The sequence below is a fragment of the Leucopleurus acutus genome, assembly GCF_964270905.1.
Source record: "Leucopleurus acutus genome assembly, chromosome: 2".
Classification (NCBI taxonomy): Eukaryota; Metazoa; Chordata; class Mammalia; order Artiodactyla; family Delphinidae; genus Leucopleurus; species Leucopleurus acutus.
Genome location: NC_139143.1, coordinates 14933564 through 14951008, shown reverse-complemented (window position 1 = coordinate 14951008; position 17445 = coordinate 14933564). Strand labels below are relative to the sequence as shown.

The 17445-nt window shown below is 37.6% G+C and overlaps 1 protein-coding gene across 1 annotated transcript in view; it reads left to right on the top strand.

The window, feature by feature from the left end:
* The window catches only part of USH2A (usherin), a gene marked incomplete at both ends in the record, with an annotated part of 783425 nt that overhangs the window by 408484 nt on the left and 357496 nt on the right, over window positions 1-17445 (top strand). Inside the window, one exon of the mRNA XM_082834448.1 lies at window positions 12679-12830. Within this exon, the coding sequence (XP_082690574.1) occupies window positions 12679-12830 (152 nt within the window). The remainder of the gene's footprint in view (window positions 1-12678; window positions 12831-17445) is intronic.

The following is a 17445-nucleotide window of genomic DNA, read 5'->3' as shown; positions in this document are numbered from 1 at the left end:
TGCCTTGTATTAAATGTACATTGTATTGTACTGGTATTGAATTTCCTTGGTTATATATGACAATCGATTGGGCACCTTAGGAAATACAAGTTGACATAACCTGATGAAGAGGCACAAAGATACATATCCCAGTGGATGTGCTTTATGGACAATTACGATTCAGCTTCCCTGTGAAAATTAAACACCTTAAAAATTCTACCATTATGGAAGGAGAAAGGTGATAAACTTCAAACTGCTTATGATAGAGAGCCAGTGGGAATTAAGGATCCATTTTGTAGATTATCCACTGAAGAACTGAATTTGTAGAACTGGATGAAATAACCTGATCCCCCATACCCCATAGCATAATATTGTTTTATTGTTTTATGGCTATCTTAACTGATTATTAGCACAAGAGGATAAGCAAGAGAAAAGCACAAAAAATACAATACGGTGCAATATAATACTTCCCTGTAATTCTTTATGTTGTCTATTTTTCTTTTGCCTCTTTAGATCCTCTCTCTACTCTCCTCCACTCAGCCCTGCATCCTACAAGGCTGACCTTTACTCACAGCATCAATGGGCTTCCTCTCTCTCTGGCTTCCTTTTGGTTTGTCCCTGGGCAGCAGCAGCAAGAGTTGAAAGAGTCAGAGGAGGGCTTCCCTGGTGGCGCAGTGGTTGGGAATCCGCCTGTCGATTTAGGGGACGCGGGTTCGTGCCCCAGTCCGGGAGGATCCCACATGCCGTGGAGCGGCTGGGCCCGTGAGCCGTGGCCGCTGGGCCTGTGCGTCCGGAGCCTGTGCTCTGCAGCGGGAGAGGCTGCAGCGGTGAGAGCCCCGCGTACCGCAAAAAAAAAAAAGAAAAAACAATCAGAGGAGAAGGGAGTCTCAGAACTTTCTGCCAGGCTCTGGGCTCCAGGGCTGCCTTCCTCCACTAAAGGCTACAGCTCCTATCCAGTGGTCCTTCCCTGTCACTGCAGCTCTTTCTCCAGCTTCCTGAATCAGTTTTCATCCTTTCCCCTGCAAATTTAAGGTTGCTTACTGGCTCCTAGGAGTCCTGACAGTTTCTAACCTGGGATGCGTTATTATCACTTGGTGCTTTCCATTAACTCTACCCATATCCTTGTACATAGATCCTTCACTCAACTATCCTCATTTGTTCATTTGAGTTTCCGTCAGGTTCCTACTGAGACCCTGACTCATGTCTAAATCTCATTTAATCCACAGTTAACACACACAATTTGGGGGGCTGGATGTAGAGTAAAGGTAAAATACTTCCTTTCATTCTGAGACTGGAAAAAGGAAATAAGTAACCAAACAGAAATTCTATTTTGTTGCACTTCGTTTTGGCACATTAGACATTTTTAAAGCAAATAAAGGGGGCTGTGCTCAGAAGTTCTAGTTGCAGATTGTTTATCTAATACTCCTGTGATATTTCATTTTTAAATAGTAATCAACTTACTGATATCTCATTGAAAGCTTTCAATTTCTTATTATGAAATCTTTGTTATAACTCACCAAACAATGGTGTACGAAATTTTTCCTCTTAATGAGGTAACTCCCAGTGCAAGTCAGTTTAAAGATCTGTTTCTCAAATAGGCCTTATTCCCTAACGAACCTGGACTAGGTTAGCATCTGCCTTCCCTCCCCCACCCCCCCATGTTTTCTTCTATTCCCTCTGATTCTCCTTTAATCAACTTTACATACACATAATGCACTTAGTCTGTCTTCTCACTTAGATTGAAAGTTTTCTGAAGGCAGGTACCAAGGCTGTTTTGATCACTTCTGTATTCCCAGCATGTAACACAGTGCCTGGCACATAGTAGGTCCACCATAAATATTTTCCGATGAATCAGATTACTATGCTAGTAGGTTACCAAAAACCAAAGCCACTAAATCCAGTATATTTTTTTCAAAAATTATTTTATAGTATTTAGTAAGTAGCTATGTTTTCACACTGTACTCTCTGGGCTTGATTGGAGTAGGGGAGGAATCTTATGTAAAGACCTAGCAAACACATATAAGAAACTGCTAGGTGGTAGGATGAATGGATAAAGAAGATGTGGTACATATATACAATGAAATATTACTCAGTCATTAAAAAGAATGAAATAATGCCATTTGTAGAAACATGGATGGACCTAGAGATTATCACACTAAGTGAAGTAAGTCAGAGAAAGACAAATACCGTATGATATCACTTATATGTGAAATCTTAAAAAAGTGATACAAATGAACTTATTTACAAAACAGAAACAGACTCACAGACTTAGAAAACGAAGTTATGGTTACCGGGGGAAGGGTGGGGGAGGGATAATTAGGGATTTGGGGATGGACATGTACAAACTGCTATATTTAAAATAGATAACCAACAAGGACCTACTGTATAGCACAGGGAACTCTGCTCAATACTCTGTAGTAACCTAAATGGCAAAAGAATTTGAAAAAGAGTAGATACACATTATGTGTATAACTGAATCACTTTGCTCTATACTGGAAACTAACACAACATTGTTAATCAACAATACTCTAATATAAAATAAAAAATAGAAAAAAAAAAAAACCTGCTAGGTGATGACAGCATACAAGTAAGGAATACAGACCTGTCTCAAATGTGTTTTTGAGAGATGTGCAGACTATTTTTTTTACAAGAAACATGCAGTTCGTGACATAGATCAGAGTAGGAGGAGACAGTCTCAGCTGACATTCCCATAACAAACCGGGCTTGAACTTATCCTGGAAGAAAGGGACAGCTCTAAGCTCATGCCTTTTACGTGCATAGCACCTAATTCCTTGGGGACTTTCATATATGCTCACTCATTTGGTACTCACGTTAACTCAGGCCACCAGGGCAAGGAATAGTGTCCCAATTTTATTGGAGAGGAAATAAAAGCTTAGAAAATGTGCGTTCCTTAGCCAAGTTTTAAAGGTGCGTAGTCGCGAGAGAACAGCCATATGCAGTGAGAGAAAGTTCTTCAAAGGGCAGCCACCAGCTGGGAAGTCTTCCTCTTTGCCCCCTGATTTTGTGTCTGTGGCTTATTTTTTCTCCACCACATTTAAGAGAGTGCCCAGAACATAGTAGGCACTCAATAATTAGTGTGCTGATTGGATGAATAATCATTTACATGTACAGGCATAAAATAGACACTTAAAAATAATTGGCCATAAGGTAAAATTCTGCAACTCTGTTTGTTTCCTCCTGATAAATATGGAGCAGGCATATTTTCATGTCAGTATATATAGCTCTCCCTCATTTTTTCTAAAAGCTTAATCGAAAGTTATTGAATGAAACCACAGCTCTATCCCACCACGAGGGTACCAGGTACACGACTAGTGTGCATTCTTTCGTGCAACTGCATCTCATCAATGCCAGCTAACCATTACTTATAAACAACATTGACAGTGAGGTCAGGTGCTTGGTCCGGTACACAGTGCTCAGATGGATTCTGGTTTATCTTGAGGTAGTGTAGCAAGAAAGATTCAGCCGAGATAGAGCCTCAGGAGTCCCCAAGGCTAGGGGAAAGGCCCCTGAATCAGCTGTTAACCCCTTCCTTCTCAAACTAAAGCAAACTAAAATGTAAGGAATAAAAAAAGAAAAGAAAGCTGGTATAACTACTTTAATATCAGACGAAGGAGATGTTCAGGCAAACAGGATTATGAGAGATAATTAGGTAACTTCATATTGATAAAAGGTTTACTAAAATTAAGGACTTTTTTTTCATCAAAATGTGCTATAAACTAAGTGCCTGAAAAGATAAGTAACAGAATGAGATATGATATTTACAACACATGTAACTATCAGACGACCAGTATCCACAATATATAAAGTATTCCTAGGAATCAATAATAAACTGGGGAAAGATCTGGAAAAGCATTTCACAAAACAAAACAAAAAATAAATGGCTGATAGACATAAGGAAATGTACTCAGTCTCTTTAATAAGCTGGGAAATAAAATAATACCAAAACAAGGCACCATTTTATGCAAAAAAATACTGGCAAAAATTTAACAGTGACTGTACAAGGTCTTTTTGAGGATATGGAACAATGAGGACTCACAGGCACTATAGGTGGTAACGGGAATTAATGTACTTTGAAAAGGAGTTGAGCATTGTCTTACTAGACAATTGAATATATCCCAACAACTCCACTCCAGTATCTATACCCTAGGAAACTTGTACACATGAGACTCAGGACACATGTGCAAAAATGATTATAGCTACATTGATATATCAGCCAAAATGTGGAAACCATCTAAATATCAACAATAGAATAAATATATAAATTGTGCCGTACGAAAATACTATATAGCCATGGAAATGAGCAAAGTATGGCTACCCTCAACAACATGGATAGAACTGGTGCGTATTATGTTGAACAAAAAATGGTGCAAAAATTGCATAAATATGATTTTATTAATTCAAAGTAGAAAACACACAAAACTTAATTGCTTTGTTTAGGGATGCATTCTTAGGTAGAAAAGCAAGAAAATGGTTCTTAAAGTCAATCTAGTTGTCTGTGGCAGGGGGAAGGGTTGGAATCATGAAGGACTCATAAGACATTTGCAGGGTGCTGACAATATTCTATTTTTTAATCTTGGCGATGGTTATAGGAGTTTTGCTTTTAAACTTGTTTTAAAAATATAACATTTTACACACTTTTCTATATTATGTTTTATTACATAATTTTTAAAAGGTGGAAAAAAATAGATCCACAGAAGCTGGCGAGTATCCTGTTTGGTGCCCTGTGGAGTCTGAATGCTTCAGTGCCAACCATCACGGCCAAGTTAGCAAACCTCTCTCAAACCTGTTTTTCTCATCTGTAAAGGGAAAGTGAAACTCCTTCTGCTTTCATGGGTATTTCCTGAGGACTAAAGTATCTGATTAAAACATAAATACAGTTATTTTTTCAGCATCAACTTCCCCTGCCTTTCAAGTGTTTGCCTCTTCTGTCATGCTTCCCTACGCAACAGTTTTTGTTTTCTATTTTAGTTAAATGTTGTTTTCGGAGATAATTCTAGATTTACATGCAGTTGTAAGAAATAATGCAAAGAGAGTCCATGTGTACTTTGTCCAGTTTCCCCTAATGGCCAACATCTCCCAAAGCTATAGTACACTAGTGCAACGACAATTTTGACACTGATACAGTCAAGACACAAAACAGGCCCATAGCTTTCTTTTTTAATCCTCAAATGAAAATCAATCCCTTTTAAACCATTAGTATAGAGGCAAGCTAGTTCTTCGGTAGCAGATTTTTATGAGATTTTTTTATTGGGAAGTTCACAGTCCATCTCTGATAAAGATAGACACCTCTCTCTTCGACTAGTGACGTTGTTATACCGTATTTAGTCTAACACATCCCAGTCCTAAGCTCATGTTTGTTTTATTAAAAAAGAGAAAGTACAGTTGACCCTTGGGCAATAAGGGCGATGTGATAGAAAATCCACGTGCAGTCCTCCCTCAGCGTCCATGAGGGATTGGCAGGACCATCTGCAGGTACCAAAATCCGCAGGTGCTCAGATCCCCATAGTCAGCCCTCCCTACCTGCGGTTCTGCATCTGTGGAATCAACCAACCTCAGAATGTGTAGTTTTGTATTTACTGAAAAAAATCCACATATAAGTGGACACATGCAGTTCAAACCCATGTTGTTCAAAGGTCAGCTATATATAAAAGTGTTAAAGATATTTCTCTTAGAATATGCCACGCACTACTGCTGAAATGTGGCATTTCCACATCCCTGCCTGGGTTACAACTAGTTATGATACATTCAGGAAAATGTGGCTTTAAAAATTATTAATATTATTTTTTCTTTTTGATATTTTCATCTGTCCTACTGTTCCCTACCTCCATGCTCTTCCCTACGCCAGTATTATATATGTCATTCTAGGTTAATTTTTCCAAATAAGACTTTCATTATGCCCCTAGTCAGTACATAAAAGCATCAATGATTCTCCTGTGCATCATAAAATCCCAACTTGTTGGAGCAGCATTCAGGCCCTAACTCCCTTTGAATCCTTATTTTCTATTAGACTTTAACCAATTACAGCAACAACAAGAAAATACTGGTCTATTCAGGATATCTTCACTGTACCTTGCACTTGCTTCCTTCCACACATTGGTGAATATCATTTCCCTACCAGGGGCATCTTCCTGAGTCATTGTCTTTTCACCTTGTACCATTTACGGAAGAACCTATGGAAGATGCAGCTTCCTTGAAGGGAAGACATGGCTGCTCTGAAAAGCTTTTAGTACTCGCTTTAGCCAGTGATTGTTCCCTGCTAGAAGCTTCTGTACTTACTGTCTATACCATTTGTTGGGCATGAAGGTTTTGTGGTGCTTATCACTCATCTAACTCTTGGATTGTTATTTAGTTAGACCTGTGTTCAACCCTTTTCTTACTTCCATAAAGGTAGATACTATTTCTTATTCTTTCTGTGCCCCAAAGCACCAAGCATAGTACCTTTCAGGTAGTTGACTTTCAATAAATATATGTTAATTTTTTCATTAGGCTCATCCTCATTGCTTTGAGGGCTAGAGCATGTTCATCAGTTCTTAATTTGAGTGGAATTCCTGCATATTTTAGGAGAGAAAATTAGGCTGGAAATGGATAACAGGAGTAGTGGCAGCAGTGGGTTGAGATTGCCAGATCCCACCGCTGAATTTATCCTTGTATGACTTTGGGAAGTAGCTTAGCCTCTCTAAGACTGCATTCCCTCATCTCCACAACAAGGCAAATAACAGTTCTAACTTCTTGGTGTTGTCAAAGTTAACAGAAATAATTCATATTAAGCCTGCCGCCTATTGTCCGACACAAAGTAAGTGTTCAGTACATTTTTTAATAATTGTTTTATAATTTCAAAAATACTTACGTGGCATTTTAAGAACTTAGCATTTTCCTTTTCCCAAAGCTATCCGTACACGTCCTGTGCTCTAGTCAAAGAAAGAAAGTGTCTTCTTAGGCTATGTTTAAAATGGCCACTAGATTATATTCACTAGTTTTTGTACCTCTCTTTGGGAATCTGAGGTCAATAAAAATTGTTGTGTTAAGAGATATTTTAGACTTATTACTTAATGTATGTTTTGAGAACTGAATTATACAATGTTTCATATCATACTAATATTATTTATATCAAAACATCTGCTAATAAAAACAAGCTATGAACTTTGCTTGCCTGTCTTGACAAGAAATGGAGTGTTCTTCTCAAATGGTATCTCTTATTGTCCACAAATTTACCAGGAAATTTGACTCTGTGTCCTTAATTCAAGATTTTATAGTTAATGGCCTTGCCCAAATCAGATCAGAGGAAACGCCTTGTCTTAGGCTCTTTTGGGGGAGGGGGGCACAGATGGATTCCAGCTCTAAACCACAGTAGTATCCCACTTTGGTCTGACCTTAGATCTGGTGATTGGCTGGTAAGACCTGGACCAAAAGGCAGAAAACCCAGAGAGGTCAGCACCGCTAGTCTGTTTCATCCTCACAACATGCTTATGGTGGCCCCAGCTTCCTGGTTCTGGGACAGGAAGCTCATCTTGCTAGTACTGGCGAAGACCAGATTGATCACTGATTGCATGTGACGTGATCAGATATGTGTTTTGAAAACTGCCCCTCTGACTATATTATCAAGAATAAATTTTGTGGGAGTATGAATAATGCATCAAACCACTTAGGTGGCTATAATTCTTAGGTACGAAATGGTGGCAGAATGGACTAGATGGCCGTGGATATAGAGATGGGGAAAGATCAATTTGGGATGTAAGGTCTACAGGACTGAGGATGGAGTTGGTGTGGTGGATGAAGTAGAGAAGAGTGTCCAAAATGACTTAAAAGGCGAACTGTATTTATCCAGTGCACACTGGTTCTACAATTGATCTTTTAGCCCTATAAATCTTTTAGCATCCTACAAATACTGTTGAATATTGGTCACCTAAGAAAGCTGGGTAACTGTTTGTGTGTAAGAGTGTGAGATCTCACCTGCCCTGAGTCTGGACTTCAGTCTCATCCACTCCTTATGCATCATGAATTGTAAAAGAGTGAGCAGTTGAATTAACTGTCACAAATGTCACTTAATTTCATTCTCAGCTCATCTGCCATGTGCTCATCTTACTCTGAGCTCTTCTCTCAGTAACTGTCTATTATTTCTTTATCCAAAGTTCTAAATGTCATGGTTATAGTTTCTCAGCAGAGCTTGCTAGGGGCTGACTTGTTAGAGTCCAGTAGACAAAACGAAGAAGTTACTTTTGAGAGCCTGTCACTGAGAGAGAATGGAGAACTCAAAAAGGAGACACTAGACTTGAGGAAGTGTAGCCACTGAGTGACGTTAAGGGGAAGAGCTGGGTAAGTATCCTCTATCTCCTCAGTCCAGTCCTGGAGGGTATCATTGAATTAGCGAATACAGTCTCTGACGTCTGTTTGAATCATCACAGAATGATTCAGTTATATTCATTATTGTCTGTGTGAAACTATAGGAAAGTGTGTAGTGCTTGCTGGAAAGATTTCCTCCAAAAATGGTTAAGATTTTTAAGTTTGTGCTTCAGGGATGAGATTGAGTTATAACGAAAATTAACTCCTATAAAATATCTCTTTTCCCATTATGTCAGATAAATGAGATATTATGCACGTAATCCCAGCAGGAAAGAAGTTCTCTGTTCCCCAATTACGTAGGAAAAGGGAAATATTGATTTGGGTACTTTCTGTTTCAATGTTGAAAAGCAGATCAAGAAGATAGAGTTTCAGGAGTCTTAAAATTTCTTTAAGAGCTTCTGCAACGTGTGATTTGCACATAAGTGCAATAACATAAGTGATTTGCACATTGTGTGCCCATCACATACAATGATAGCTTAGCAAAGTGCCTGGCATATAGTAATTTCTTGTCTTCATTATTATATTATTAGTGTGATTTTATCTATTTTTCTTCTCTTAAATTTTCCATGTGCTAATTGGTTTCTCACTATGTACCTCTCATTTCTTAGCTTTAATTCACTTGTGCTTTTGTGTGTCAAGTATTAAATGGCATTAAAGCAAATACTCTCTATAAGTATTCTTTGAGTTACCATAGATGGTGACATTAGAATAAAGAAGAACAGATGCTGGTAGCTGCACTTTTTTTGTGGAGCCAGAGGGGTACCTGATAGTAAAATGAAGACACTTTCTCAAAAATTTGGGAAATAAGGGAAGTGGACCTGCTTTCGGAAAGAGACATGGTACAGAGTTATCTTCAGAAAGGAAAATGGGTCAAAGCACTAGCTTTTTAAAGTATAAGCTCATCTAAACTTTAAAAAGCTTTCATCCTAAAGGATGTATTGATCAAATCTAATTGGTCAAGTAGAAAATGCATTAGGTATTCAAGACAGCCTATATTTAATATTGTACAAAGAGTTGGTTACAAGAGCATCGGAAGGACTGGAAGAAAAAAAAAAAAAAAAGGGAGAAGGAGGTGGATACCAGGAGAACAAAAAGCGTGATTGCCAGCAAGGTGCTTAGTTCCCTGGGCAGGAGCTGAGCTGTGGGCCCACTGCTGGATCTGCTGATTTGAACTGGATGCTTGAACCATCAAGAGCCACCGAGATTCCACTACTGAAGAAGCTGCAAATGCGGAAGAGGAGCTTGTGATGTCCGGACTGCGTGGTGTGGCCCCTGCTTGGCTGTGTAGTGACAGTCAGCAAAGGCCTCTGCTCTTGGAGCTGGAAGCCGGATGTTTTCTTTCTTCCTGCTTCTGCCCTTCTAGCAATGCCTCCTCTTGGTGAAACTTACTAGAAATTCAACCAGCAAGAGAGCTACAAATGTAATGTGCTGGCTGTTGGGCTCAGTGCACAGAGCAGACTAGAAGTGTGGATGTAGAGCTGTGATCAGATGACTTAGATGAATAAGCAGCTGAGCTATTCAGCCACCATGCCCACGCTTCTACCTTCTATTACTTTCCACTACTGTTGATAATCACTGCATGCTTCCACCCCAAATGATACTACTCTGCTTTGGACAGATGAAGATGCTCTTACCCTCTGTCACTATAGTCATATCTGGGTGGTATTAATTCCCCTTTCAGTTTAGATACAACCCACATGGATATTCTACAACTTAAAAACTAAACTATAAACTAAAACCCACAAACTTTTTAAATATAAATCAATAGGGAAAAGGAGGAGGGAAAATTAGTTATTATATACAAATCTCTATGTAATAAGCACGAAATAAAAAATAACGTCTACAATCCTTGTTTCTATAACTAGTTAAGGCCATAGTTGATATTCAAAACTTCTTCCCCTTGCTCTCAGCCAGTTGCCCATCTGTTTGGGATTCTTGACCTAGCGATGCAACCAAATGTGTACTACTAAAAGGTCTGTGTCCTTAGTGGTTGTGGCTTAAGTGACTTTAGACTTTTAAAAGTTACATGTTCGGACCTGGTCAGACAAAGGGATGTCCTTGGGAAAGTCTGGAATGTCAGCATGCGAAAGGAAGCTAATTCCTCCTTCCACATAGTAATTTTTTCTTTGCCTGTTGATCTAATTGCACGAGGATCCCAAATTGCCGGGTATCAATAATATTCTCAGTTTCTAATTTACTGGTACCTTAGTGATGCCGCATGATATAAGTATTCCTCTTTGTGAGTAGAGAAAGCACGAATAGTTTCTGTAGCATATGAAGTATAATAGTGAGAGGTAATACGCTGACTACCTTCCCTTGAGTCCAACATTTTCTCACTATAGAAAAACCAGCATCCAATACAGGTTCCTTGTTCAAAGCAGACGTAGCATCCTATAGGAACCCCAGATCCACAGGGTGTTATCTCTCAGCTTGGGCTGTGAGGTAGGCTTCCAGAGGCCATTTCGGCAATCTCCCAGACTATGGGTTGATGAGGTATATTGTAAGATGGATAACTTCCATAGTTATAGTTAGTTCACTTCCTCCTTCTTTTGCTATAAACTGATTTCTTAATCAAAAGCGGCATTGTGAGAGATATTCTGACAACAACCACAGCATTCCCTAAGTTCACAGACGATGGAGCTGCCAGACCACTGTGAACAGGTTCTAGAAGTGAGCAACTCCTTCCCAGGAGAGAGGGACGCTTGCAAAAGGTCTCCTGGTATAATGATTCCCAGAGTGAAGCTGTCCCTAATGTGGCGACGGATGAAGGTTTGATCTACTTTCAGGACATTCGCAAGACCAGATCTGCTGTTCATAATGCTGAGAGTCAGGCATCCTGGAAGCCATCTCTCAGGGACTCTCTTGATGACCTTTGATTTTGCTAGAGTCTTTGTTTCAAAACTCGCTCCTTCTCTAAATCCTGATTTTGAGCTATTCTATAATATCAACCTTCTAGCAAGTTTCTTTTCACATTTCAGGTATCTAGGTATCTTTTTCCTGTTGTCTTGAATTTTCGCTCTGTATTGGATGCTGGTATTTTATTCCTATGCTGCATATACTTTAATGTATTCATTCAGTCGATATTTTTGAAGTACCTACTATGTTTTAGTCATAGTGCTAAGCTCTAGAAATACACAGGTGAGGAAGAGTCAAGATGGCCTTGGGGATCCTGTAGCCCATTGGCAATGTCAGGCAATTAAATAAGGAATAGTGACACTAATAATGTGAGAAGTGGGAAAGTAAATACTATGATGAAGATGTGCTGTGCGCTAGTGGAGAGGCACCCAACATCTGTCCTCAGGGAAGGCTATCTGACAGATGAACAGTTAAGTCCTCAAGGACACACCCAGGAGGGCACTGTGAAATTAATTTTAGTTTGAAAGAGTTTCTAATTTAGCATGCAAGCAAAGTTCTGTTTCCCCCAGTATAATGTTTAATGAGTGTGGGGATGCTGTATTTCCAGTGAACAGAGATCCCTAACTTCCTTTTAATGCATGTTTGGATGCAATAAATCAAATGATTATATTAGCCATATAAATGATTATATTAGCCATTCAGTCTCTCAAATCTCTGTTAGTTGATTTCATGAAAATGCACATAAGTTCTGAAATAAATTTAAGTTGATCATTAAATCTAGCAAATCATAGTTTCTCTAACCCATTCATGAGTGTCTCATAAATGCAATCCGTGCAAATTGCCAAGGCTTTCTGTTTAGGTAATTCAGTGTTGTAATTGAGAGCATGGGCTCTGGAGCCAGACCGCCTAGATTCAAATCCTTACTCCGAAACCTGCGAGCTTTGTGACCTTGAGCAAGTGACCTAAGCTATCTGTGCCTGATTTTCCTCATCTATGAAATGGTGATCATAATACTGCCTTTATTATAGTAATGCTGTGAGGAGAGAGTTAAAAAGGAGGATGCTCTTGGAACAATGCCTGACACATCCTGAGTCACACACAATGCATTACCCAACAAGGTCATTGGACTTCTAAAGCACATCTATTAGGACATCATTTTAGAAAGCAATACAAATTATAAATGTACTTAATTTACTCATTTTTTATATGGAACACCAATGACAGCAGTTAACGTGATGCAATAGAAAGATTCCTATACCGGGACTCTTGGGTTCTATTTGTGTCTCTGTACTAATTAGCTTAACATTTTGATATTCAAGGGTTTAAAGCCGGTTTTATCCTGTGGAAAGAGACAGGGTTTAGACTAAGGGAGAGACTGTGATTCCACGAAATTAGAAATCATATCAAGAAGTGCTGGCTTCTTTAAGACATTCTTTGCTGTTGTCTAACAATCATACTAAAAGGCAGTTATTATCTTCCCAGGTGTTATCACAAGTTACGGACTATATCTAGATGGTATATTAATTCACAATTCCTCAGAACTCAGCTGTCATGCTTCTGGATTTGCTCCTTGGAGCTTACATTCCTTCAGAGTCCAAGCCTGCACGGCCAAAGGTTGTGCTCTGGGCCCACTGGTGAGTGTATGAATTCACATTCCGGAAATGTATTAAACGTCAGATGACAATGAACAGGCAACTCTGCACAGCTAGCCTTTCAAGTTGGATGGGAGAGTTTCTTTTTATAAAATTTCAATTAAGGGTTAGTAGGATTTTATATTCAACATAAATTTCAAGACTGCACATAGGTCTAGTGAAGGACAGAAGGTACATTTTACTGAAATTTCAGACGGTAAGTTGACCAGCTGAGCAGGCATACATGCGATTTTGCCCAATTCAGTGACAGAGTTACAGTGGATGTTTTTCTTCCAAGTAATGAACTCGACCACTTGAGTAAGTTTATGATTAAAAAGTGAAAATAATTAAAAACGCATGACTGCCACAATATGTCAACACTGCTTCCCAACAAGTATATTAATCAATTAAAAGATTGTTTGCCTCATCCATTAGAATAATATATTTTAATTTCATGAGCGTGATATATTAATAAGAACAGTATTTAAAATTACATTAATATCAGCTTTTGATATCCACATTTCAGTAATCTGTATCTACCTATATTTCATTTGTAGTTGAAAGATAGACAAAAGTGTGCTTTTTATTACTGGTATAATTTTCAAAACCCAATTGATTGTACATAATTGTCATAGACCAGCATGACATTCTTTAGTTTCAAAACATAACATTTGACTCTTGTGCTTATTTCTTGATTGATTAGATCCAGCTTCTTTTAAGGGAAATGCTCATTCATTTTAGATATTTTTTGGCAGTCTTTCCTAATGGCCTATCATTTTAATGCGTTTTGTCTTCATTGAAGAGTGTATTCTATAAATATTACCTTGAAAAACAGCTCTGCCATTTAATTTTTTGCTTCCTTATTTTTGCTCACACCTCCCGTTTCGCTTCAGAGATTGGTTGCTTTCCAAGCTGCTAACATCATCTATCAGTGGAGCTGAGCTGTAGTCTTTATTGCCATTAAGTATTTTATAGCCTGGACCCCTCTGATGGTTACTTACTCTTAAAAGCAGGAATGGCAATAGGCCAGCCTTTCTTCTCCATTCAGAAAAGAAAAAGAAACAAAAGAACACATCCCATGAGCTTGAAACTGAGACTTTTTCAAAACTATAAAGTGCATATTGTGGTCCTGGCTACTAAACTGGGTCCCACTCTGTCTCCTGATGTTCTGGTAACTTTAAACAAGGGGGACGTGGTTATCAATCTACGTCTTGTACAGATAATAGGCGATGTTGACCTGAAGGAATCAAATTCCACAATGCCTGATGGGAAGGAGGAAACCGAATTGGATTGTAAAACCCTACTCTCCCACGGCTTCACACATCCTAGACTCAGTTCCGACTCAAAGCACAGAGTTATTTTCTCCCTTTCGTCTTTTTCTTTATCCTGTGCTCAGTATACAAACACTTTTCCCAAGTCAATGATCCATCTCTGATTACTGGGATTGAATAACAATGTCTTTATTTAGAACAAGTCAACTCTATGTTGCCAAGAAGTTAAAACCCATGGTCTTCAATTGATTTCTAAAATATTTTTTTTTACCAATTACAGTACATGTTATGCCCTGAAGAGATTACATATTTGAGTGTTCTAGATAGCTCTGGATGTCTATCACAATCATGAAAGATATTACAGATTCAACTCTTTTTGTTGATGATGATTCTTTTGAATGTGTCCTTGATTTAAGGAATCTAGGAATCAATCTTAAAAGCCAGAATTATCATTAAATCATAATATGATGGTCAACAAAATCCAGCCAAATTGCGTGCATATATATCACTTAAAGGTATTCTTTATCTGAAGCCCAATGTTATAGCAAATATTTCATTGAAACAAAAAACTTTATGATCTCTATTTTTAAATCTTTTGCTGGAAGAAATCAAAGAATTAATTTTCCAGAGTCAATTTTTTTTTTCTTCACCTAACAACATTCCTTAATGATAACTCTTGGTTTTTAGAAAGAGAAGCCTGTTTGTTTCACCACTTACGTATTTAATATCATTGTTTTTCATGCACATAGGGAAATACCGTTCAATGTTTCCTATGACAAATATGCTCTATAGTCTTGAATGTGGTCTGGTTCACCCTCAAAACTTTCTAGGTTGCTCATATAATAAACCAAAACAAAAAAAAAAGGACAAATTTGATAAAATAGAATATTTTTAAAATAAAAATACTTGCATAAATTCCATATTCTTAACACCTTAATTAGCATTAGTACAATATTTTTTGTGCCCTTAGCCTAGCCAAGTTTATTCCCTGTTATTCATGATTCAGAAGAAATTGCTCTACTATCTGAAAAAAAAAAAAAAAAGATTTCTGTGCGTTTTGTTCAGTTCTTGTCCATTTACACAATGTATTTGGATTTTAAAGAAATTCCAACGTAAAAAACAATTTACAGTGCCTTTGATCTTAATTTTTTAAGATGCTAATGTGCATTGTCAAATTAAATCCAGTAATTGAGGTTTCATAAATGTTTGAAATAATGAAAAAAAATGAGCAGAAAATTCAGCACCAGAAGAACTACTTAAATGCTTTCCTTTTTTTCCAATTATATTGTTGAATTGCAATTAGAAACCCTTCACCTTTTGTGTTTCTTTAATAATATGCAATAAATTTGTCCATAGGAAAATCACTTTGCTTTTGTTTGTTTGTTTTTCTCTTATCCACTGTTAGGTAACACTGGTAGAGTCTAAGACGGGGAACTTTATGACTGTATCTGGCCTTGGAACATTCATTAGATTCAATTCTCCAAGGACCCTTTTAAGGATGAAGTGTGAAACTATAGGCCACCGCTGCATGATGTGGTTAAAAAGCTACCTTGGTTTCTTGGTGATGGCATGCTTATACAGATAAACACACCCAGACACACATGTACACATGCTCATATTTTCACAGCCATTTTTTAAATAAAGAAACGAATACATTTTGTTATTTAAGACATCTAAATCTTAACGGCAATAAATGTTATGGTCAAGAAAATCCCATGTGGAATATCTATCCTACACCTGCTATTTTTCCCCCGTGCCTCCTTGGAAAACATGCTTTATTCTATGAAACCTTAGATTTCTCAACTATTACAAAAGGAAAATGATGCCTACTTTACAAGGGGCTGCTGTGAAAATGTAAATGAAATATTTATACAAAGTTTTCTGGTACATGGTAAGAGTTGTATTAAGGATAACAATTTTATTAAAATGTTTGTTTTCGTTGCATATTTCTTCTCAAATATTTTTTTTTTTTCTGTGTCAAGGGAGTTTCCCAGGTGAAAGCCAAGTCAACCTTCTAGAATGCCTTTTCCTTAGCATTTTTTAAGGCAAGGTTGATAGAGAAAATGGTAATTAAAAAAACCCAAAACAAGTCAGAGAAAAATAGTACAACTGCCAAATTTAATATAGTGTAAAAGCCCTGAAGCATTTATCCATATACATAAGGAAATTTTAAAATGCTATTTATTTCAAATTAACCAGATATTTGAGAAGAATAATATAATTATCTGGATTTTCCCTTAATTCTTCAGCTTCTTGAGTCTCCTTTTATTTGGAACCCTTTAAAATAATTTTCTATACAATAATTTGAACTACATACATAGATATAAACCAATTGTATTTGTTATGAAATATTAAAATGATGAATTGATATTTTTCTAGTCAAGTTTCCTTATCCTTTTTTGTACATAGCTATTAGACTAAAAAAATGACTAGGAGTTATAGATCTAAAGAACCCCACAGCCTTTCTCAGATGAAAATAAAACATGTCATGACCTCATACTTATTAAAAATTAACACATTGTCTTTTCCACATTTATTTTTATAATTGGGAAAGTGTATTCGTCCTAACAAATGAAGGCTACATAATTGAGAATATTTGCCTGACTAAGGATTTCATGTTTGGTCGGTCACCTTCCTGTGAGGTGTGAGCCTGTATTTTAAGAATAAGGTCAACATAATCAACATATTCAGTAAATCTGAAAAGGCCAAACATTTATGAGGGATGCTTATGAGTTTGTGGTGATTAGTTAACAAATTTAAGCCAGTTATTAAAAGATGCTAAAATATCCTGAACCCCTTTCTGCTTTCTTTCCAACTTCATCTTCTTCTGTTCTCTTATTTTACTTATTTAGCTATTAAAATCCTTCTGGCCCCTGTGTAGTTAAGGCTTATATTTATTTCAGATTCCTTCTCTTCAAATAAGTCATTTTTTGTTCTTTTCTGCATACACTCATTACTACTATATTAATGAAATTTCAACTTTTTGTGATTATACTTTAGGGATAGAGTCACTCAGGTACGGTGCCATTTGCACATACCTGGTAGCAACACAGCTCAGAGAACTCGTGTGTGTGTGTGTGTGTGTGTGTGTGTGTGTGTATGAGTCAAGATGCTTGGTGTGGCCTTTGACAAAGCCCAGCAGTCTGTCACTGCAGTCAGGAGCTTATGAACACAGACCTTACTCAGTTCTTCTGTTTTGCAATCATATAAAAATTGTTTTTAAACCATCCTAGAAGTAGCCCATGGATATGCACCGCCATAGGCACAATCGCAGTGGGAGCTGATCCACATACTCTGGAAATCACAAACTGCCTTGGTCAGGAGCTCAAATTCTAAGCTTTAACAGC